This window comes from Bubalus bubalis, chromosome 14, assembly GCF_019923935.1.
Source record: "Bubalus bubalis isolate 160015118507 breed Murrah chromosome 14, NDDB_SH_1, whole genome shotgun sequence".
In the NCBI taxonomy this organism is placed as follows: Eukaryota; Metazoa; Chordata; class Mammalia; order Artiodactyla; family Bovidae; genus Bubalus; species Bubalus bubalis.
The window spans coordinates 21643923-21667998 of NC_059170.1; the positions used below are offsets into that span (position 1 = coordinate 21643923).

The following is a 24076-nucleotide window of genomic DNA, read 5'->3' on the forward strand; positions in this document are numbered from 1 at the left end:
CTGATGCGGGGAGGTGGGAGGCGGCCCTCATCTCTCTTCTCTCATCTCTTCTCACCAACCGCGCTATGTGCCAGCTGCACCCAGCCCCGCATCGTGCTCTACTTGCCCATCCTCCAGACAACAGTTACTGAGCGCCTGCTGTTTCTCGGATCCAACCACTTCCCTCCCCTCAGTGACCTGACCACTTCTCCAGGGTCTCCCTCTTACCCCTTCCACTCTGCAGCCCATCACCCACAAGCAGCCAGAGGGATCCTTTACAAATATAGCGTGCATGGTGTCACTCACTTGCTTAAAATCCCTCTGTGGCCGCCTACTTCACTGTGAGTAAAACCACGGCCCCTATCCACTCCCTCCAGCCATGTTTTGCAGTTTTCCCTGCTGTCCACTCACCAGGGCCCATGATGCCTTCCCACTGCAGGCCTTTGTACAGGCTGTTTCCCTTCCTAGATGCTCTCAGCCTCGCTTCTTCAGGACAGCCTCCCTGAAGGCCTGCCCTCATCCCCCGTCCCACCTCGACTCCTCCCACAGGTAGGAAGCAGTTCAGGAGGGTCTGCCTGTGACGCTAGAGCCACAGTGCCTGGCACTGGGATCTGCCCTATGTCGGCAGAAACCTGTCACTCATCCTTCAAGGCCCAGCCCAAATGTCACCTCCTCTGTGAAGCCTTCCTTCCTTAACACAGCCCACAGCCCTACCCTGTTCCCGAGGCCCCTCCAGATCATTCCCTTCCCCTGCATCCCCTGCCGGGACCAACAGCTCTGTCCTGGCTTCCTGTGAGCTTTTCTCTTCTTCCCTTTCTGTCTCCCAACACTCAACAGTATAATTATCACTGAATGGCAAGCTTCTCAAGGCCAAAAAGCGTCCTGTAAGTGAGAGCTGGTGTTTACTGAGCCCAGCACTTCCTGCATCCTCTCCTTAAATCCTCACCACCCCGTGGGGTTGGCTCTCCTAAAAGCCCCACCTTAAAGAGAAGCTTAGAATTCTCCAAGCATGAATACTGGAGTGGCTTGCCATTCCCTTCTCCAGGGGCTCTTCCCAACCCAGGGATTGAACCCAGGTCTCCTGCATTACAAGTGGATCCTTTACCATTTGAACCACTAGGATAGCCCCAAAGAGAGGCCAGTGGAGGTTTAAAGAGGTTAAGTCACCAGCACAAACACACAGTCACCGCTAGCAAGTCTGACACCAGAGCTGGGGTTTTAACAAACAATGGCAGTAACTTACCGACAGCACCGTCTGCATGCCAGGCCCTGTGCTGAGCCCTAGTCAGGGGTTTCGTCCTCACAGTAACCCACTGCAGCTCTGTTTTATGGCCAGCCAGCCAGAGGCACAGAGAGGTTAAGTAACTTGCTGAAGCCCAGAAAGCTAGTAAGGAGCTTGGTAGAATCTGAAGCCGGCCATCTGGCTCTGGGTCATGCTGTCTGTCCTTGCCACTGTTCCCTTCCACCTCTGACCTGCCCGGGAGGGTTCTCTGTCTCTTGGCACCCCCAACAGCTGGAATAGCAGCCAGCCCACAGGCAGCACTGGTTGGTGGTTGTATGGTGAATGACGGAGCAGGTAAGCCAGGGGACATGGGGCCCTGCCCTGGCCGCCCCAGAGCCCTTAGGTCTGGAATGGCCCCTCTCCTGGGCTCGGTGCCCCCCACCCCGCTGGTTGCCCAGACTGCCCAAGGGAAGGACCAGATCCATAAACATGAGGCTCCACTTGGGCCCAGGAGGGGCTCTGGGTACTGTACAAGTCCTCAATATTATTGCTTTATTGTCATTTAAATGGAGCCTGCCTCAAACAGGCCACCCAGTTCTAGCCACCAGCACTGGACAAAACCCCCATTGAAAAGCCAATTACAATCACTCCATCTAAATTGTCATGGATTTGTATAGAAAATTACATCTCCATTTAGTCCTGAAGCGACATCGTGGGCCCGGACAGAGGGGAGGCTGGCCCATTTACCCCGCCGGCTCAGCGCGGGTGCCGCAGGCAGAGAGAAAGCCCAGGCTCCTGGGTCTTGGCTGGCCTGGGGAACAAAGGCCAGTTTGTGGGGGCCTGGAGAGAAGCTGGGCCTCTCAGGGCGGCTCAGATTCCAGGCCTGGGCCGATGGACCCTGCACCGCCAGCTGGTCTCCCCTGCTGGCGGCTGTGGCCAGACGAGCTCCTGACAGCCGGCTTCAGGCGGCCCGTCAGCCCCACCACCATCCGAGGCGGCTGGAGCTTGGCTCCTGTCCACGCTGCCAGGAAGTGAAGGAGGTTTAGCCCAGAGAGCCCTGGACTGGGATCCCAAAATCCTGATTTCATTCATTCATTCATTCACACGCTATGCAGTGCCTGTTGGAGGTGTGAGAAGCAGGCTAGCCTGGGAGTTGGGCTCCAGCTTAGGGGTGTCCTGGTGTGGTTCCAGACTCTGGCCTCAGTAGCTAGGTGTGAGGAGCAAGCTGTTTATTCATTTACATTCCAAAGTTGTTGAACCCCTATTATGTGCCGGCAGACAGGACAAAATGATCCAGTAGGGGGTCTGGTGCTCCACGGGTGATAAGTGTCCTGAGGAAAGTGAACAGGGCTCTGGGGAGGAGCCAGGGCAGTGGACAGCTCAGAAGGAGCTGGTCACACCAAGAGCAAGTGGCCAGGGCACTCCAGACAGAGGCCACAGTGTGTGTGTATGTGTGTGTGTGTGTGTGGTGGGGTGGGTCATGAGGCAGCCAGGGGCAGCAGAGTAGGAGGAGGGGAGAGAGGAGTCGTGGTGGTACCCTGAGGACCTGCGGGCCTCCTCCCTGAGCTTCTGTCTCCTCATCTGTGGAAATGGGAGTGTGGACCTGAGCCTCCAGGGGCTTGGGTCAGGACTCAGGGTGATAAGTGTGTAAGGTCTCAGCAGAGCTGGGCACAGGATGCTCCTGGCTAACTAAGATAGCCTAACTTAGCACTGTCTACGGGCCAGTCGGGGACAGGGGCCTTGCATGCATTAGCTCATTAATCCTCCCAACAGCCCTGTGGGGCAGGGCTGTTATCCCCATTTCACAGATAAGGAAACTGAAGGAACAGCACAGGTCAGCTAGTTACTATTCCAATAGTTTTTACTATGGGTTAGACCAAGACCTGGCACAGAGCAGGCCCTTCAGAGAGTGTCTGCTGAATTAGTGAAACACCTGGAAGGGGGATGGACGCTGGGCAAGTGTGGGGGAGCTCTGTGTGCCTGTGTGTGAGTGACTCTGAGATTGGGTGTCCCCGTCGACGTGTGTGTGACTCTGAAAGTGTGTGCAACTGTTGTCTGACGGGGTCTCACACTTGTCTCCCAGAGTCCTTGCCTGGTGGCTCTGGGGGCTGTCAGACTGGCTGGTTGGTGTGTGGCCGTGACAGACTGTGTATCACTGCCTACACGCGTCTGTCTGGGCCCAAAGGGGCCACTTGGCACCCTTCCTGGGCAGGCTGGCAGGCCCAGAGGCTATGGTGGGGCAGGATGGGCAGGTTCAGAGGTGAAGAGAGCAGGGTCCCCATCCTCCCCGCCCAGCCCCACCAGGCAGACCGGCAAATGGAAAAAAATGTTCACACCCGGGGCAGGCCGGTGGCCGCCCGGCGGCGGGACTGCTCTGTGCACAGAAAACAAGTTCTTCTGGTATCAGCTCGAGTTTGGCAGGAAGTGGCTTTTGGGTGGCAGGAAGTTGGATTCAGCACATATCAGCCCCGGCCGAGGGGCAGGAGAGCAGTTATCTGGGGTTAAACAGAGTTACCGAGAAGAGGGGCCCCAACACCCCATACCTGATAGAGCTGGAGGGCACAGCCCACCCCTCCTGGTCATTTGGGATATAAATGGGCCTCATAAAGGGCTGCCACCCGTCAAACGCCTCCTGGGCCCTAGACTCCAGACAGCATCCATCTCCCATTACCCCATGGAGCAGATAGACGTGCAGACTGAGGCTCGGAGAGGTAGTGACTTCCCTGAGATCACCAAGAACAGTGGAGAGAACAAGAGGAGGGAGAAACCCAAGGGAGAGGGGAGATGGGACTGGGACAGAGAATGCAATTGTATGAAGGCAGACATCAGTGAGACCGCACTGGTGGGAAGAATTCTGGACGGTCCACTGAGTGCCAGGCCCCCACACGGACATCATAGTCGAACTTGAGCTCCTGAACCCATTTCCCAGAGGAGGGGCGTGAGACCTGCAGAGCCTCACTGGCTACGCCAGACCTAGAATCCAGGTCTGATTCCAAAACCGGTGTTCTTTTGGGCCCTGCCCCTGTGCCCACCTTCTAAGGAAGGGAAGTCCTAAAAGGGATGCCAATCACATGAGTTGTTTGCCCAGGTATACCGTTGAGGAATTCACCGAGTTGGCCAGTGGAGGCCCAGGGTTCAATCCTGGACAGGATGACTACAACCTCATGTGCTTAATCATAGAATGGTGTGCCAAGCACTATGCCAGAGAAAGCCATGGTCCTGCCGTCAGGCTGTGAGGCAGAGTCCAGCCGCTGATTTAAAGCCCCCAAACTCCACCTGGCAAGAAACGGAGGCTCCCAACTCCCAGTCCTGGCCACCAGGCATCCACCCCCAGCTCCCACTGGAGCCCCGGGGAGTGGGCCACTGGTTCTTCTGTTCTTATCCCAAAAGCAGCACCCAAGCTGTTCCCTGGCTGAGATGCTGATTTGAAGCTTGGTTTGCATGTCGTTTGCACATTACTCAGTGCATGTCAGAAGGTACGAACATCTCCCTTTCCTGGAGAGGGCTGGTGGGCCCCCCTGCCCTCCTCCAGACAGCAAAAATGCCAGCCGGCTAGACAGGGAGCTGCGCCCTGGCCTCTGACAGCACCCGCCTGCTGCCACCTCCCCCATTCCCTCCTGGAGCCAAATTTAGGCAGCTCTGCTAGTGAGAGATGGGAAGAGCGGAGGCAGGAAATGGTGAGGTTGGAGACAGCCCGGCCTTGGCCCAAGCTGGGTGGGGCAGCCCCAGGGGTGCCCCTGTCCCTATAGCCCTTGGCCCAACTCCCCCCCCCCAACCCCACCGACCCCTCCTCCCATAGGAATGTGGGCCGGGTCGGGGAACGCTGGGTTCTCAGCTGCAGTCCAGGGTGCCGGCTACCCTGGCCACGAGGGAGGGAGAGATGGAGGGAGGGAGGGAGGGAGGAGGTCATGGCCGGGGCAGTGGGGAAGGGATCAGATAGCCTCCTCCTGCCCCAGACACCCGCCGCCACTGGGGACAGGAGCCCGCTCTGCTTCTCAGCACTTCCTGTCCCTCCTTGGTGTGCCCACCCACAGGTCCAACTGTGGGGTGGGGGGCAGGAGACATAGCTGGGCCTGTGGGGACTGGACTCCCCACAAAAAGCTCCATAAGGCTATCTCCTCCTTGGTCTAGCCTTTCACCTTGAGGGTCTTGGTTCCCCTACCTGGGAAACGGGGAGGCTCCCAATGATTTCCAAGTGGCTATCCTCACTGAGGGGGGCTTCCCCGGTAGCTCAGTGGTAAAGAATCCACCTACAGTGTGGGAACAGCAGTAGACGTGGGTTCGATCCCTGGGTCGGGAAGATCCCTTGGTGGAGGGTACAGCAACCCACGCCAGTATTCTTGCCTGGAGAATTGCATGGACAGAGGAGCCTGGTGGGCTACAGTCCATAGAGTCACACTGGAGCAACTTATCACAGGACAGCATCCTCACTGAGAGCCAGGGTCGGGGAGATCTGCAGAAATCAGGGACGTGGCAGTGGCTTTAGACCTAGGAACTTCTTCGATTTCTTAGGTATGGCTACGAGAGGCAGCTCCTCACTGATGCTGGGACAGGATGTGGGCGGGCTGAACGGTGAAAGGAGAAGGCCTGGGCTGGATTACAGCCACCAGGAACCTGGGGGTGGAGTTAATAGTGCCCGTGGCTGAGAGCATGGATACTAGGGTCTAGCTGCCTGGGTTTGAATCCCAGTTCTTCCTCTATTCTCTATGCCTGTGGGCAAGTCGCTTCAGCTTTCTGTCCCTCAGTTTCCTCACCTGTAAGATGGGGGTAGCAATCCTCCCACGGCTGCTGGGAAAGTGAAATGAGGCAGCAAATGCTTGGCATGCAGTAAGCGCACCACGATGCCAGCCACCGGTGTTGATTGTCTCCCTGGGCGGTTGGGAGGCCCTTGGAGCTATAACGGATGTGGACGCGAGAGGGAGGCGCTGTAGTTTGGTGGTTCAATGGGCATCGGGATGGGGGTTCAAGTCTGAGTGACCCTGGGCAAATGGCCACACCCCGCTGCGCCCTGGGCGGGGAACAGCAGAGGCGCCTACCGCAGAGGGTCTGGGAGGATTACACAGATCAGGCTTGGCACGGCGCCTGGCACATAGCGGGCGCTCCCTGAAGGAGAGCTGGCCAGATCGAATGGTACCGCCCCGCACAAAGGACAGGTGGGCAGCGTCCCAGGAGGGCGGGGAGCGGAGCAGGTGCGCGGAGAGTGGGGAGGCGGGGCCTGGAGAGGGGGAGCGCTCTGGCCGGCGGGCGGGCGCGCGCGCGCAGCAGGTGCGTGTCCAGTGGGCGGGGTCCCGCGCGGGCGGGGTCTCCAGGTGAGCGGGCGCGCGCCTAGAGGCCGGAGACCGGGCTGAGGCGCGCCGCCCCGGCCCACCCGCCGGAAAGCGTCCCTGTGTCTTTAATGCCCTTCTCCTCGCGTTCCCCCCCCCCCCACCCCCTTTGTGCGCCCCCCCAGCCGGGCTGCAGCCGCGGAGCTGTCCCCCCTGCACTGACAGCTGGTATCTAATTACTGTGTGAGAATGGAAAGTCAGGCTGTCCCAGCTCCGGGGAGAGGGGATTAACGTCTCCTGCAGAATACACTTCCTCTGGTGGGTTGCCATGGTTACTCTCATTACCTGCCTGCCCGCGAGGAGCCCGCGCGAACCGCTCCAGCAGGCCCTCCGAACCCGGGCCCGGCGTGCGCGCGCGCCTCCCGGCCCCTCCCCGCCGAGGCGCACGCGCGTGCGCCGTGGGGGGAGCGCGAGCCGCCTCACCCGCGTCCCCCGCCCCCCGCCCCAGCAGCTGTCAGTGGCGCGCGCGGCCCGGCCAGCCCCAGTGCGCGCTGTCAACAGTCATTAGCGCGGGCCTCTCCCCTCCCCCTCCAACCCCTCCTCTTCCCCCCGCCCCCCAGCCCGGGGTGGGGCCCGCACCTGGGGCCCGCTCGTTAGCGCGCCCGGGCGGCCCGCTGCAGCCCCGAAGGGACCCGCCCGCGGGGCCCGCTTGGCTCAGGACCGCCCCCTTCCGCCTAGAAACCCCCGCTCAGGGACCCCATTCCCTGCCCTTGGCCGCAATGCCCGAGGGAGGCGGGTCCCCAGAATCCTGGAGCGCGCCTCTCCATAGTAGTGGTGACCGGGTCATTTATGGATGTTCTGCCCAGGGCAGGGGCTGTTTGTGCATCCTTTGGGTTCCCATAAGCGTCCTGTGAGGTGGCGAAAGGCATTGTACATACCGTGTCCCCTCTACACAGGAGGAAACTGAGGCCCAGGGTCCGGGCTGGATTGTCCTCAGACCTCTGACTTTTGGAGCCCTTGCACCCTCCTAGCACCCCCAGGCCAGAATCCCTGTCCCCCAGGCCCTACTCTATCTGGCCTGAGAGCACCCCAGCTACCTCCTCCCTCCATCCCTTAAACCGGGGTCATTGCTCCTCTGTGGCCAAGAGGGGAGCGCTTTGGACCACTGCTCCCCTCTTTCTCTCTCCCCCGCCCCTCACTTTCCAGACATCCCAAGAGTTAACAAAAGGAAAAAAAAGAAATATTCAGAGCTGAAGGATATGGCTGTTGTTTGGGGCCCCATCCCAGGCACCTTGCCCTGTGGCCTGGGGTGTGCCTTTTGGTCCCTGGCGTGATTTGATAGAAGATGGAGGTTCAGCGAAGCAGAAAGGAGGTCTTGGAATATATGAGGCCTGCTCCAGATGGCAGGTGCACCGCGGTGGCCGCTCTACACTAGCAGTTGGAGATTGTGCACGGGGTGGAGAAGAGGCAGGTGCTACAATGAGTCTTCCACGCCTTGTTTTTGTGTTATTTATTTATGGGGGGGGGGTGGTCTCATCCCTCAGTCCTGTCCAGGGCTAGTGCAACCATGGGTCCAGGAATTCTGGCTACAGTATAACCATGGGTCCTGAAATTCTGGCGTGAATCTTTATCTTGGAGTTTTTTTGGTTTGGGTTTCCAGTCTGAAGGTAGATAGTATTCACACAGGAGAGAAATTCAAATACTGTCCTTGTCCCACTAAAACAGTAGCCCCTGTCAGTCATCTGATCGTTTTTATAAACTATGACTGGCTTCTCTGGGAGGTTCTGAGGAGAAAATTTCTGGATATTTGGATGAAGGTCTTCATTCTACTTTCCTATTCTTTTCATTCTCTTAGTTTAGTTTGCTTTTAAAATTTCGTCTCCCATCCATTTCTCTCTGAGGACCCTTTGCAGGAAGCTGACTCCTCCCCCTTGGTCTTCTTTCAGCCCTACCAGGAGTTGAAAGGAGAACTTTTTTTTTGTGGAAAGGAGAACTTTTGTGGGAACTCCCCAAAACTGTTACCCCCATTTCCAAAACCTTGGTCCTGCTTGAACTTATTAAAATGTGGTTTGGGGCATGAGAGGGACAGTTCCAGAAGTTGGGAGGTTGTTGCTGTTCAGTCACTCAGTCGTGTCTGACTTTTTGCAACCCCATGGACTTTCCTTCACCATCTCTCGGAGCTTGCTCAAACTCATGTCCATTGAATCAGTGATGGCATCCAACCATCTCATCCTCTGTTACCCACTTCTAAGTTGGGAGGAGCAGGCAGCTAATACTTGCTGTAGCTTTTGCCTGCCGTCCTGGCTGGCCTACGTGGGATGGAGCAGTATCCTCACACTTGCCCATACAATCTACCCTCTGAAGTCCTGGGCTCCCAAACAACTGGTCGCCAAAGATGTGTTTCACTAGGGGTGGATTCTCCTCCTGGACTTTATCCTGTAATGGCAATCTTGTTGATTTTTGCTCTTTGTTGAGAGCTGCACCGAAAGGGCTCATCCTACGGACTGTTTCTGTGGTTTCTTCCTCTTGAAGAAGGAACCCAGTTGAGAAATGTCCCCACTGTTTAGCCACATTCTCTTAGTCATAGACACTTGGTTGCTGGAAGGTACCTGCCTCTAATATAGTGGTGGTGGTGTGCTAGATGGCACCCTGGTGGCCTGAAAGGGTGCACCCACCTTGATAAGTATGTAACTTACTACCAGCCAGTGACTTTGAAGTTCCAGTGGAGATGACAGAACTGCAATCCCTTAGCAGTTGAACCTCACCTGCCATCAAGGTGAGGAGTCCATTTAATTGGCTTAGTGAGGAGACAGGCAAGATTCAATCAGACTCAGGAGCTCACCTGAGGATGACTCCTCACAACAGTCCATAAGGCTACCCGGGCAGGGGCCTGGGAAGATATACTTATCTTCCTTGTAGGTTTGCAGCCCTGGACGCAGCAGTCCTCCTTATATTGAGCATTCAGATTGTTTGAGGAAACTGAGGAAGCCAGCAAAGACTGGATGACCTGCTTAAGAATTAATTTCACCAGGAAGGACTTTGAAACTCCAATGTCAGGATGCTGGGCACTCCTCTTTCTACCCATAATCCCCAGCAAGTCTCTGGGTAGGTGTTTCAAATTCATACTCAAGTTGCCCAATAAGAATCTTTTGTCTCCACCGTTAGGAAAATGGGCATTCACTAGAGAAGAAAGTATTAATCTATTAGGCCCAGCAGCACAGAAAATATTTATATTCATTATCCAATGCCAGTTGCCTTACTAGCCACCTCCCTGTCTCAATCACAGAGACATTCTAATCAGCAGTTCTCAAACTCTGTCCTGCCTTAGAATCATCTGGGGGCCTATTAAAACCCTCAATGTGTCAAATTTGGTAGGTCTGAGGTGGGACCTGAGAATCACATTTCTAACACGTTCTCAGGTGATGCCTAGGGACCACACTTTGCAAACCATTACTGTGCATGCGTGCATGCTAAGTTGCTGCAGTCTGTCCGACTTTTTGCGACCCCAAGGACTGTAACCCACCAGGCTCCTCTGTCCATAGGGATTCTGCAGACAACAATACTGTCTTGTTGCCATGTCCTCCTCTTCTGAGTCTCTTAAAATCTCCAGACTCAAACCCAAGTCTCTTAAGTCTCCTGTATTGGCAGGTGGGTTCTTTACCACTAGCACCACCTGGGAAGCCCAACCATTGTTATAAATATTCTGAAATACCAGCCTTACTGAAGTAGACATTTGGTGACTTCTTCAATGACTTGCGATCTGGCCTTTAGAACTCAAATAGGGTGGTTTTAAGGAAGATGGTAATATCCAAGAATGTTTGCAGCTCTATGTATTTGGTGGGGGGGGAGGTGCTGTGCTGCATGTCATACAGGATCTTAGCTCCCCAATCAGGGATTGAATCCTGGCCCCCTGCATTGAGAGCACAGAGTCTTAGCCACTGGACCAACAGAGAAGCCCCTCCCTGAATTTTTAAAATTTATTTATTTATTTATGGCTATGCTGGGTCTTTGGTGCCTGCAGGCTTTTCTCTAGTTGTGGTGCACAGGCTTCTCACTGCAGCGGCTTCTCTTGTGTAGCACAGGCTCTAGGGCACATGGGCTTCAGCCTTTGCAGCTCCTAGGCTCTGGGCACTGGCTCAGTTGTTGTGACACCCGGGCTTCGTTGCTCTGAGGCATCTGGGATCTTCCTGGATCAGGGATCGAACCCAGGTCTCCTGCATTGACATGCAGATTCTTTACCACCGAGCCACCAGGGAACCCCCTTCCTTGAATTTTTTAAAAGCTATAGCCATGTCTGGTTTTGTTGGCCCAAGTCTGACGGGCTGTTTTGGAATTAGCTGTTTCAAAAAGATGTAGTATGTTACCATGGCAATATTCTCCCCCACGCAGGAAGGCCCCAGAGGTTGGTCCTGCACAACTGACCATGTGTGTTTCATGGCTTTTCCCAGGGGGTGCTGCAGGGCTCCATGCCATCACTCCTGGTTGGCATTCCCAGGAAGCAGGGAATAGTCAAGAAGCTCCATCCAGCCCCACTCTTTATCCAGCCTGTAAATGAAGTGAGCTTCCTTTGTCAACCCAGGGCCCAGGTTGCTTAGGGCTATGGATCAGACTAAGCTAACTCGAGTACTAAGCAGAGGTGGTTGGCAGGGGCATCCCAAGGCTAAGGAGAAGGTGCTGTCCGATCCCTTAATTAGCAGCCTTTGCCTTGTAGTACTGCGTCTGGATTCTCAGCTAGGAAAAGCATGCCTCTCCTGCAGCATTTAGCATGAAGGTTATTACCTCTGTGAACGCAGGGCATGGCAGAGTTGTCTGCAGCACGTGACTGCTGTGGGATCCCTTTGTTCTCTTCCCAGGGTTCTCCTTGAAGGCCACACAGATATCCTGATGTTCCTCCCTCAGGGTGTAGTACACATGGTGTCCAGGTGGCCGCAGCTCACCAGAGGACAGTTCACGGTGTGGCTCTGCAGACACTGTGTGGTTTGAATTCTGGTTGCTAAGGGCCCTCTTCTTTCCTGTGTGCATCTCTGCAGTTGAGATAGACCGATTACAGGACTCAGGGTTGAACAGCAGGGAAGAGCACAGCCCTTGGTGTTTTGTTTTGTTTTGTTATAAGCTGTGCTGGGTCTTCGCTGCAGCATGCTGACTTTCTCTCCTTGCTGCTTGAGGGGCTTAGTTGCCCCACAGCAGGTAGGATCTTAGTTCCCTGGCCAGGGATCGAACCCACATCCCCTGCATGGGAACTGCTGGCCCACCAGGGAAGTGGTCCTCATAATCCATTTTTAAAGAGGGAGCAACCCTGAAGAGTTTCTCTGAGATAATTTTATGGGCACGTCGGGCCAGGTTGATTACCCACGTCTGCCTGTGAATGGAGGTGGAGGACTGGGACAGGCAGGCCAGGCGCTGGGAGTGTGTTTTGCTTTTAATCTGGGTTAGTTAATTATACTTGGACTTTAGGAAAGCTTATTCCAAGTTTGTGTGACATTCTTAGCAGGTTATTTTGCATAAGACTTTGTATCTGTTCTGCTGGTGGGTATTACCTTGGGGGACCCCTTCTGTAACCTGAATGGATTAGAGGGACAGGAGATGAGAATGGATCCCTAAACACAGAATGTCCACACTCGGTGGGTCTGAAGAGGAGAGATGAATGTTTCAAGCCTGTATGTGGCAGATGCCTGACATATTCTTACTTAGCCTTGGAACCACATCCAACTAGGACTTTGTAGGCTCATTTTACAGGTGTGAGGAAAATGAGTTTTAAGAGGTCAAGAAGTGACCTGCCCAAGGTCACCAAGCTGGTTAGGGGACACTTTTCCATCCCACCTAATCTAAAATATTATCTTTCATCAGATTGTTTTCTTTCTCCACTCCTTCTCATCCAATTTTGTAAACTTTTTCCATAAGTGTCTGTGTTCTGGCCTCAAGCAGTTTTATGACCAGAGAGGTCTATTCACTTGTAGGCATCTAAACCCATCATTATGCCTCTGGATTCAAATTATCAGTTTGGAACTACCTACCCCATTATACTTTTTAAAAAATATAACTTTTAAAATTAGCAGACACTTTTGGTGTTAAGAAAAATAAATAAATTAACAAAGCAAAACACAAATTAACAGGCACACAGTGAACTGAAAGTCGCTCAGTCATGTCTGAGTCTCTGTGACTCCATGGACTATACAGTCCATGGAATTCTCCAGGCCAGAAAACTGGAGTGGGTAACCTTTCCCTTCTCCAGGGGATCTTCCCAACCCAGGGATCGAACCCAGGTCTCCCACATTGCAGGCAGATTCTTTAACAGCTGAGCCTCAAGGGAAGCCCAAGACACAGAAAAGTATACAAATTGTAAGTGTTCAGATCAATGGCTTTTTATAAACTGAACCCATCCTGATCCAGAAATAGAAACCCAGATATACCTTCATTCTTAGAGGTTCTTTTGTTTGTTTTTGCCAACATGAACCTCTGGTTAGAAGTGTATTATAACTGATCTGTCATATTTGTCCCATTCAGCTCTACCATGGCAGTATTTGAAGATCTCTTAAATGCTGGTAGTTACACGTCAGCTAATAAATGAGTTAGTCACTGATGAGCCCAGGAATTCAGAGGGGGACTTCAGATACCCTCAAGAAAGAGATAACAGTAACTTCTGAGGGGGTTTAAGAAGAGAAGAGTATGGAATTTTATACCTCATAAGTGAAGCTCAGGGAAGTTGAAGAGTTTGCCTACAATCTCCCCTCAGGCAAGCAGGACCAGCAGGCAACTCTTTCTACACAGGTGGGCACACATACACCCCCCCAGATATTTGCTGAGAAGTCCCCATTGCCATGGATGCTAACTTGGGAGAAAGCCATCGGCTCGAAAGCCTGTGCAAGGCCAGTGAGGGCACCAGCCAGCGCCATCACTCATGGGCACTGCCCACTAGGCCTGGGGTTTGGTCCCTCCACCCCAGAGGCCTTTCCTCTCCCATCTGCTCTCAAGTGGGCCACTGGCAAAGAGACAGCCCTGCTATCCTACCAGGGCAGGTTGAGAAAGTTGCAGGATAAAAGCAAACCCTGACTGTGGCTGGAATGTGCTGTGAGTGAGCGTCGCATTCAGTGTGGCCTCGGTTCCCCTCTGACGACAAAGACCAACGTCCTGAGCCAGCCCTTCCACTTACCAGCCACCATCCCACAGGCAGGTCCTGACCCTCACAGTCTCCCAGGCTGGTTGCGATGTTCAGCCCCGTCCTGGCTAGGGGAAACTTTGCAGTTGGTAAAACACTTCTTAATGACAATATTTATCCAGGAGTTCCCGTGGTTGGGCTTGATGCTAAGAGTTGGACGCATATTTCATTTACTCCTCTCCATAGCTCATGGGAAGGGGCCTTCTGTTTTCCCCATTTTCTTGATAAAGGACCCAAGGCTCAGAGAAGCAAGATACCTGCTCAGAGTCACACAGCCACTTAAACGATGGGGCCCAACTGACACTGAAGAAGCGTGTGGCTAAACTACCCCTCCTGGCGGCTGCCTATAACCAGGCCGTCATTCGGCAGTTATTTATTGAGCCTACTATGTGTCAGGCATCATTCTCGGTGATAGGGAGACAGCTGTGAGCCGGCAGAACCCCCGCCCCACACACTTCCACTCCCTCCTCCAAAGAGCTGACATTCTTGAGCTGGGGGTCCTTTGGGGAAGAATCCTCTGGGAGATTTGTGTTCCAAGCACTTTTACAGAAAAGCCCGCCTCCTTTTTCCCCACCCCTCTGCTTACTCTTCCTCTTTGACGCCCCCCAGAGCCTTCCAGGTCTCCTCTTACAGAGAGGGTGGCAGAGAGCCCAGTACCCCTGAGATCCTGGCACACCTTTTTGGGGCCAGCTGACAACACTCGTGCCAGCCCAGTAAGAGGCTCAGGGGGGCCCCACGGCCACCCCACTCACACGGCCTGCCACCTCCACATGGCCTCGTGTGTGTTATTTCTGTGTCTCCACACACAAAGAGCCCGGGTGCTGTTGCTGGCGCTCAGCTGCTGGAGTAGGGAGGCGGGCAGCGGTGAAAAGCATTTCTGAAAGGCCAGGGCGAGGCAGGAGTCACCCAGGTGATGTGAGCCGTTCCCCTGGGCCCCCAGCCTGGGACCACAGTGAAAGGTTACTGCTAATTGGCGAGCTCCTGATGGGGACGCATCTATTTAGCACCCCCCTCCCCAGCTCCCCAGAGACTTCCAGGATGGTCTTGGCACAGCGTGCAATTCGAAAGCTCCCCGCCTGAGTCTGGCACAATCTGTCTGAAATTGTGAACATGGAGGCTCTTGGGTTTTTAATTTGTATTTTTCCTTGTTGTTTCTCTCTGCCCATTGTTTCTGGTAGATTTCATAGCAGCAGCCACCCTTGACTCTGGTCGCCCCCTCCCTGTGGCCCTCTGAGCAGGATCCTGTTGCCCCCAGGTCCCCCCAGACCTACCCTCGGGAGGCCTGGCAGGGGTCAGCGAGCAGCAGCGTGCCTGCCCCCGCCCCGCTGCCCGGCCGCAGGGCCCAGCTCTCACCCCGCCGTCATCCCTGACACTAACACAGCTTGTCCACCCTGTCGCAGGGGGCAGATGGCCTGTCGGAGCCGGAGGGCATCTCTCTGAAGCGGGTCGCTGTGGTGGAAGATTTCTTTGACATCATCTACTCGATGCATGTGGAGAGCTCAGCGGAGCCCGGCAAAGCCCCCAAGCACGCTGGGCAGAAGAAAACCTACCGAGCGGTGAGATTTCTGTCTCTTGGCCTCTGCTGGCAGCCCCAGGCCTTGGCAGGAGGCCATGGGCTCCACACATGTTGGGCAGGGGGCGGGGCAGGGAGCTGAGGCGTGATGAAACGGCCTTTGGGGATCCAGGGGGGCACGGGGCAAGGGCATGGCAGCCAGAGATGGTTCACAGGGCGAGGGGGCGGGCTTTGTGGTCGGAGCACAAAGGAGAAGCAGGTTGAAGGGGGTGAGAGGGAGGGAAGGAGAGGGACGAGGAGGGCAGGAGGAAAGCTCTCCTCTTCCTGGTTTCTGCTTTGCTCCATTCCCCACCCCCCAGCTTGGGGCCGCGGTTGGAGGAGGGGGAGGCCAGATAATAGTAATCGGCAGAGCAAACGCTTCCATGGCCTTCGCTGTGTGCCAGACCTGTCCGAATACTCCCCGTGTGTGAGTGCATTCAGGCCCCTACAACGCGAAGTCAGTGCCAGAAGTTCCCCAGGGGACTTCTGAGGACCTGGGCCCCACCCTCAAGGACAGCACAGCTTGACTGGGGCTGGGGAGGCTGAGAGAAACAGAAATGTCTCCAAGACTAGCTTCAGGGGAACAAGAACCCAGGCACCTGGGCGTTCAGCCGCGGTCCTTCCAGAGACCAACGTTCAGTCCGTGAAGGGGCCTTCACGGAGCGGGTGGCGGGTCAGCCAGCAGTCTAAGCTTTGAGTAGGCAGAAGGGAGCAGAGGTGGCCACCTAGGATGGAAGACTTCACATGGAAGACTGTCGAGGGCACGGTGGCCTCAGCCTGCCTGGGTTCTGGTCGCGTCCCCGCATTGGCCCCCATTGCCATGGCTTATGCCCAGCTCTGAACCATTTGTCCGGCACCCACCACTAAACCAGGAAGCCAAGCACTTCATGTTCACTCAAGCCCCTCAGCAGTCCTGTGATGGAGGCGCCGTGGCCCATTTCACAGTTAAGGCAACTGCGGCCCAGGGACTTAAACTAGCACTCTAAGGCCACACAGCCCGGAGGCGGCGGTCAGCCGGGTCTCACTCCCCGCTCTGTGTTGACTTTCTCTCTGGCTTTCTAGAGGCCTGCCCCTCTGTGATGGGCCTTCCTTACCCAAAGTAGATGCCAACCCCTCCAAGTTCTTTTCTAAATAGCCTTGGAGTATGGCAGAGGTGGCCTGTGTAAGTCTATAATTTCCCCATATGACCTGATTAAAAAAAAAAAATCCAACCATCTGATTTCTCCTTGATCTCAGAAGATGACCTTTGTTAAATGTGTCTTAAGGATGGACCCACATGCCAAAGACCTCAGAGAGAGGAGGGGTCGGGCTGAGGGAAGCAGGAGATGACTGTACCACCTGCCCCGCCCTGCAGCTGAGCACTTGTGTGATGGGGAGTGACTTGTGGGAAGGGAGTTCTGAGGGTATTTCCACTGGAGGATCATAAATGGAGGGAAGGACTCCTGAGCTGGGGCCCGTGTGGGCCCCTTGGTGTTGACGATACCCCGTGCATTTTCTCAGCATTGAAGTTGCCATGCTGGGAGCCGACTTGTGCCAGGCTGTGCGCTCAGCATGTCCCCTGCGCCGGCTCTCAGAGCCATCACGTGGATGAAGGGTATAAGGATGAAGCAGGCTCTACCATTACAGAGGAGGAAAGCGAGGCTCAGAGAGATGATTAAGCCTGCCTTGAGGTCACCCAGCTGATGTTCAGAGTCAGGCATCTGGCTTAGAGCCTGTGCCCTGACCACTAGACACGCTGCCTCGCTGCAGACATCTTGTGGCCAGTTCGCAAGCCCACTGACTTGCTTGTCAAAGTAGATAGGCTTAGGCTGACTGGACTGTGTGATTTCTCTGGTCCCATGGGTACCCAGCCCCAAACCTTACCCTCAGGCACTTCCTGGTTGTTCATTAAGGCTGGGGTCGGTGACCTCCGTGCTGCAGAAAGGGCGAGGCTGGCTGCGCCCACCAGGCTCTGTGTCTCTGGGCCAAGTGGACGTCCAGCCCTTGGCTCTGCACTTCCTGGCTTCTCGTCCATATGCCCGCCGCGTGCCCCACTTCCCGCTGCCCAGCCTGGAGCTGGCACATGACTGGCAATGAGCCAGCTGGGCTGCGCTCAGAGCTGGAATTTCAGCAGCAGGGCCAAGGCAGAGGGAGCAGGCCAGGCCCTCCTGCTGTGGGTGTGCGGCCAAGGGGACCACTGCACCCCCTTCCTCCCCCGTGTACCTCATCTCCCTTCCCCCACTTCCCCATCTGTCACCCTTTACCTTTTGGGGGGGCAGGGTGATGGGGACGCTTTTGTCCTCCTCTTTTCACCTGCTCCCATTTGCCTCAACCCAAGCCTAGCTCTTCAGCCCCATCCATGCCTGCTAGGAGACTCGGTGCTGATGGCTGCAGAGGGGTACAGCCTGGCACCTCAGGGTTTGCATCAGGCCCTTTGGAAGGGTTTTTGGACCTATCTGTGTATGCTTTGCCAAACCTGAATTCTGGGACTGCCTCGCTGTCTCTGGGGGCACCTGGGACTTTATGGAGTCCTACAGGCCTGGGGTGCCCAAGGGAGCAGGGGACTGCAGGAGAGATGGGCAGTCTTGTTCAAGGCATTAAAGGAGGCACACTCTTCAATAGAAAAAGAACTTTTTAGCACCTACCACTGTCCAGCAGTGGATCGGGGAGGGCAGGTAAGGAGCTTTCTGAAACTGTAGGTCTATGAGCCAGGGGTTGATAACCATTGACAATGGACACTACAGGGAGTCCCCATCTTGGGCAGGAAGCCCTGCCTTAGCTTTGCCTCTGATGCCACATGGCCTAAGGTCCAGAGGACCCCAGGGAGTCTTGCCAAGGCAGAGCTGTGTGTTCTACAAAGTTCTCTGAGCCCACATAGAGGACTGGTCCTTTTTCAAGGAGTGTTTCTGATGTCTGTGCTTAGTCGCTCAGTTGTATCTGACTCTTTGAGACCCCATGGATTGTAGTCCGCCAGGCTCCTCTGTCCATGGGGATTCTCCAGGCAAGAATACCGGAGTGGGTTGCCATGCCCTCCTCCAGGGGATCTTTCCAACCCAGGGATCTATCTCAGGTCTCCCACATTGCAGGCAGGTTCTTTTCCACCAGGAAAGCTGAAGAATACTGAAGTGGGTAGTCTATCCCGTCTCCAGGGGATCTTCTCGACCCAGGAATCGAACCGGGGTCTCCTGCATTGCAGGTGGATTCTTTACCAGGGAAGCTTGTTTCTGATGTCTCATGAAAGTGAAAGTCGCTCAGTTGTGTCCGTCCAACTGTTTGGACCCAGGCCAGAATTCTCCAAACCAGAATACTGGAGTGGGTAGCCATTCTCTTCTCTAGGGGATCTTCCCAACCCAGGGATCGAACCCAGGTCTCCCACATTGCAGGTAGATTCTTTACCAGCTGAGCCACCAGGGAAGCCCTGATGTCTGCACCCACCTGAATCAGAGTGAGCGTTGTTGCTTCCTTCCTCTCTCCCGGGGTGCTGGAAGGCGAGGTCGGGCTTTGGAGCCCTGATCTGACTGCCCAGACCTCTTTGGAGTTGGGGCCAGATGTGGTCAGCAGCTGCTCCAGGCCCACCACGTGCTAATCCGCCCGCAGGGCAGAAGGAGGATCTTGTAAAGTGGTGCAAATCCCCCCAATTGGCCTCATCTGTCTTTGTCGGCCTCTGAGTTGGGGAGTGAAAATGGGGCCTTGCAAGTCAGCGACTCTGCAAATAGCTTCTGCACTCCCTCCCAATGAAATCTCACTCAGTTTTTCCCAGTAAGAAAAACGTAAAAGGCAGATTCAGGTATCGGTCTCAACATCCAGGCTGGAGGCCTGAGAGCAAGGCAACAGACAGTCCAGGGCCGCCAAGAGCTGCTGGGCGGGGATGGGCCCCTTCTTAAATGCAGCAGCTCTGTCTTTATCTGTGTCACGTTTTGGGCTTCAGGATAAGAGTCTATTTCCAGAACAGTGTCTGTAGCTCTAAAACTATCAGAAAACCACCATCCTGCTGACTAGGGCATCAGCTGGGATGATCCTCCGCGTCTCAGCTCACCCTGTGGTCCTGTGGCCTCGGGCATCTGTGCAGCCAAACAGAAAGGGAGGTCCCATTTCTCACGTGGATGAGGCAGGAGCATGAACCAAAAGATGCCCACAGGAGGTTGAAGGCCTTGGTGGGGGAAGGCATCCTCCTCCATTCAGGTCCTACAGCAGCGCAGAGCTGGACATTTTACTGACGCCCCGTGGGAGCTCTTAGCAAGGCTGCAGACCATCCAGCCGCATAGGGCCCTCGGACAGCTCCAAGGGCTTCTCACCCACCTGCCTTGGGTTTGCCCATCTGCCCTTCCGTGGGATCCAGAGCCAGAAGTTGTGCACCCAGTGCACCAGCGCCCTGTGGCACTCCAGCCAGCCTTTGCATCTGCTGGGTCTCTGCTAAGGCCCAGGACCCTGGGCACTTTCTGGTAACTGCCCCTGTATCCTCAGTGGGCCAGGCGGCAAGCAGGGCCTCTGGCCATGCCACGGGCAGCCCTAAGCAGAGCAGCCCAGCCAGGCAGGCCCTCCCTGAGCCCTGTAGAATCTGTCTCTGCCCAGAGGTCAAAGAGCTCCATGCGTTGAAGTCAGGCTTTCCCCATGGTATCAACCTTTCTTCCTCTCCCAGCAGACTGCAACCCTCCTCCTCCGCGTGCTCAGCTCAGCTCTTCTGAGGCCTGACCTGGATGCCCCAGCTCAGTTCCTTAGGAAGTCATCTGTTGGCCCAACTCAGCCTCAGCCCTCTGCCTGACCCAGAGGGCGTCCCTCCCTCCTCCCTTTACTCCTATAGCTGTCAGCCCCTCAAGAGGACCCGTCCCTCCCAACCCCGTGGGCCCGAGAGGGACCTGCTGCCCTGAGACTTCCAGGCGGCCCCAGGCTAGGGATAAAGATGTCCCTATGTGTGGCAGGAGAGCCCAGCCCCGTGTCTTCGCCCTCAGACCTTCCCATCCACTGGTTCTAATCGGAGAGCAGGGGTTTGCCCTTGTTCCTGACCTCCAGAGGAAGGCAATCAGACAAAGAATTTGGAAGGGAGATAACTCATCAAGGAGCCTGCCTGCTCCGCAGAGCATCAAATCAGCTGAGAAATAACAATTGTGTCACCAAAATTAACTCTGCATTTGCAGCCAGCCACCAGGCAGGACTGGCCCATGGAGCTCCACAGGCAGCAGAGCCCAAGCCTGTCCTCCGAGGGCCTGGCCGCAGGGCGGGGGGCACAGGGAAGGAGAGCCTGGCAACCCTCTTGAGTCCCCTCCTCTCTGCCCCACCCTGCCCCCCTTCCTGGCCACCACAGAGATGGAGCAGGGTGCGTGTGCATCTGAAGGAACAGACCAGGTGTGTCCTGGAGAGCAGCGCACCCCCCACCAATACCCTGCTGTGGGCTGACCAGCGCCCTTGGCCAACTTTCCCGGCTGGGCTGCGGCGAGGACGGAGGAACGCTGGGGTGATGCTGCCCCTTAGTGGAGAGAGCGAGATGGCCCAGGCTCTGGGAAATGTGTGAAACCCGCAACCGGGCAGCTGCCGGCTTCAGCCAGAGAATCTGGGCCCAAGAGGTCCCTCCGGCCCCCTCAGGCAGCCAAACCAGGACCAACCTGGTTTTTCCCAAAACCCAGAGCAAGAGGAGAGGACTGAGCTGCTGGGACTACACCCCGCTTCTTCCCCACTCCCCCACCCAGCCGCTTTCTTGTGTTCCCTGACATCGCTTTCACCTTCCCTCCCACACTGCTGACTCTTTCTCCGTAGCTAGGGGAGGCCCTCTGGAGGCAGCTCTGAGGGTGACCTGGAGCTTCGGCTCTAGTCAGGCACTATTATAAAGAGCTGTGTGACCTTAAGTGAATTGGTTCACTTCTCTGGGCCTTGTGACCTTGCCTGGAACACGGGGTTTCCTGAGAGCCTATCCAATTTGAGACATTTCACAGCTCTCCTGGGTCTGTGACTAGATCAAGGAATAGCCTGTAGAGCGTTGGGCTCTGTTTATAGGCCCGCAGCTGGTAGATTTATAAGTGGGGCTCACTTTATCCTTCTCTAAAAGTGGGAGTTGTTTTCCTCCTACCCTGAAGCTGCTGCTGCTGCTGCTAAGTCGCTTCAGTCGTGTCCGACTCTGCGCGACCCCATAGACGGCAGCCCACCAGGCTCCCCCATCCCTGGGATTCTCCAGGCAAGAATACTGGAGTGGGTTGCCATTTCCTTCTCCAATGCATGAAAGTGAAAAGTGAAAGTGAAGTCGCTCAGTCGTGTCCGACCCCCAGCGACCCCAAGGACTGCAGCCATCCAGGCTCCTCCGTCCATGGGATTTTCCAGGCAAGAGTACCAGAGTAGGGTGCCATTGCCTTCTCCCTGGAGCAGTGTTTCTCAACTCATTCTTCAGTAGCAGTGATGAAATGACCTGAGAGGAATATTCCCAATTTATGAGAACACAGGTTATAGACTAGATGATGTTTCAGTGTTTTGCTTTTATAATTTTTAAGCTTCCTTCATTTAAAATTTTAAAACTACTGGTATTCTGCAAAAGTACTGACTCATTTCTATGGCTGAGACTCTTAAGACATCTGCCTCTTGCTCCTCAAATCCCTGCCCTTCCTGGCAAGGGCCAAGTGCCTGCCACCGAAGCAGATCCCTTGGTGACCTGGTGAGCAAGCTGCCTCCGCACGGATCCGCGTAACAGCCAGCCTCCTCTCTCCCCCAGATCGCGGAGACCTACGCCTTCCTTCCACGGGAAGCCGTGACCCGGTTCCTGATGAGCTGCACGGAGTGTCAGAAGAGGATGCACTTTAATTCCAACGGCCTGGAGCCCAAAGGTAGGGGAGCAGGTGGATGGGCTGGAGGCCTGGGGGAGGCTGTGCAGGGGAGGGGCTCTTCCCCAGCAGGGCCTGCCCTTTGCTGGCAGGGACAGAAAAGTGCATGACCAGCAGCTGTCATAATTCCCAGGGGCCAGCATGGGTCCATGGAGCTGCCCAGAGAGCCTCATTTTAGGTTTGGTTTGTTGTTGTTTTTTTTAATGTCAAGTTTCACTTAAAAACCAACAGTACATTCCTACTGCCCTTCAACACTCTCTTCTCCCACCGAGGTTGCAGACGGAAATGGCCACCTCACCCCATTTCCTAAACTCTGCAGTCCTCGCCACCCAGGTCTTCCCCCCCCCCACCCCCGGCAGTGTCCACGTGGATCTGGTCTCACTGACCTGACTGTGCCCTCCCTAGGGACAGGAGCACACCCCTCGCTGCATGCGCCTTTCTACCCTGCAGCCGCCCTCCTGCCATTAGTAGTAGGCCTCCCTAAGTGTTTGTCCCCTGCCCTCTACCCCCAGTGCACACCCAGATCTGTGGGGATTGGTTAGAATTGAAAATGCCCAGAGGGACTTTCTTGGTGGTCCCTTGGTAAGACACTGCACTTGCACGGCACGGGGCACATGTTCGATCCTTAGTCAGGGAACTAAGATCCCGCATGCCACACAGTGAAGCCAAAAGATAGGGAACAAAGAGAAGATGCCCAGAGCATGTGTGATCAGTCCAAGCTGGTCCCTTAGACAGACATCCACGCTCTCTAGCTCTTCCCTGCAAGGACCCCCACCTCAGTCCCCCCAAAGCTTCACCCTGAACGTCCCAGAGGCCTCCCTCCAGTAAGTCTGGGCCATCTGTTCGAAGGTGGCTTTGGCACAGCAAGAAGGGCCATTACATTTGGCTGGTGTGACCGTAACTCAAGCCTGGGGAATGGTGCCCAGATGGGCGGCTTATCAAGGCTGCTAGGCATCAGGCCTGCAAAGGGTGCTGAGGTCGGTGGGTGTTGGGGTGTTTGCCTGAGGATGGGAACAGAAGGGTGAGCCACTTCCTCAGGCGGTGCCCCGGTGGCGTCCACCAAATGTGGTGAAAACCAACAGCACCGCCCAGCGACCGCAGGGCATTGGAATGTAGACGCCAGTGGGGTTTTCCTCCTGGCTGGTAGTTCAGCCGCTCAGTCGTGTCTGACTCTTTGCAACCCCATGGAGTGCAGCACGCCAGGCTTCCCTGTCCTTCACTATCTCCCAGAATTTGCTCAAACTCATGTCCATTGAGTCCGTGATGCCATCCAACCATCTCATCCTCTGTTGTCCCCTTCTCCTCTTGCCTTCGATCTTTCCCAGCATCCAAGTCATTTTCCTGGCTGGTAGTCGGTCCCTGATGCGACTTTGGACAGCAGCCACTTCACAAACCCAGAGGCTTTCCTGTCCTTGGGGGCCATTAGGCCATAGCCACTTCACTGAGTTCATCGGATAGCTGCTGATGTATGAGGGACAGGAGTTAACGTAGTTCATCTCTCATAAGTGCTGGGTTCCTGGTTTAAGAGCCAGGCGCGCCAGGACCGCACTGAGTGTGTTCAAATCTGAGCTCTGCCGCTCAGTAACCGCATGTCCTGAAAAAGTGACTTCACTTCTCTGAGCCTAAGTTTCCTCATGTGTGAAATGGAGTTAATAATGGCACCTACCTGGTAGCAGGAGAGAGGGGCAGGGTCCTGATGAAATTTGAGAGTTAAACCCTGTACCTAGGGCAGGGCTGCCGCACAGGACGAGGGAACCGAGGCTGTGGCAGTTATTGTGATAACGCCTGAGGCCTGAGGGAGGCCCCTGCCCCACAGGGCCTGGCCCTGGCTCGGCAGCTGCAACCCCTGTGCTAAGACAGCCCCCTTAGCACCTGCTGCTGGGCTAGGAGACTTTCCCTGCTGTCCTCCCCACCCTGCCCGGGTCCGCGTCCCAGGGGCACAGGCCTGGTGGTAGCTGCATCGTCCCTGCCCACCCATCCGCCTGTCCCCTCCTGTGCTGCCCTTATCGTTTCCATAGCGACTGGCGAAGTCAGACACAGAACCCGGGGGAACAGAGGCAGGCAGGAGGGGCTGTGTTTGTGGACGGCTCTGGGGTGCCTGCAGGCTCCGTCTGTTGTGTT

The 24076-nt window shown here is 55.5% G+C and overlaps 1 protein-coding gene across 2 annotated transcripts in view; it reads left to right on the plus strand.

Moving 5' to 3' along the window:
* NOL4L (nucleolar protein 4 like) overlaps positions 1-24076 on the plus strand; it is a 131579-nt gene that overhangs the window by 35963 nt on the left and 71540 nt on the right. For both annotated transcript variants that reach the window (XM_044927741.2, XM_025263667.3), the window contains exons 2-3: positions 15022-15177; positions 21847-21958. In XM_044927741.2, the coding sequence (XP_044783676.1) occupies positions 15022-15177; positions 21847-21958 (268 nt within the window). The remainder of the gene's footprint in view (positions 1-15021; positions 15178-21846; positions 21959-24076) is intronic.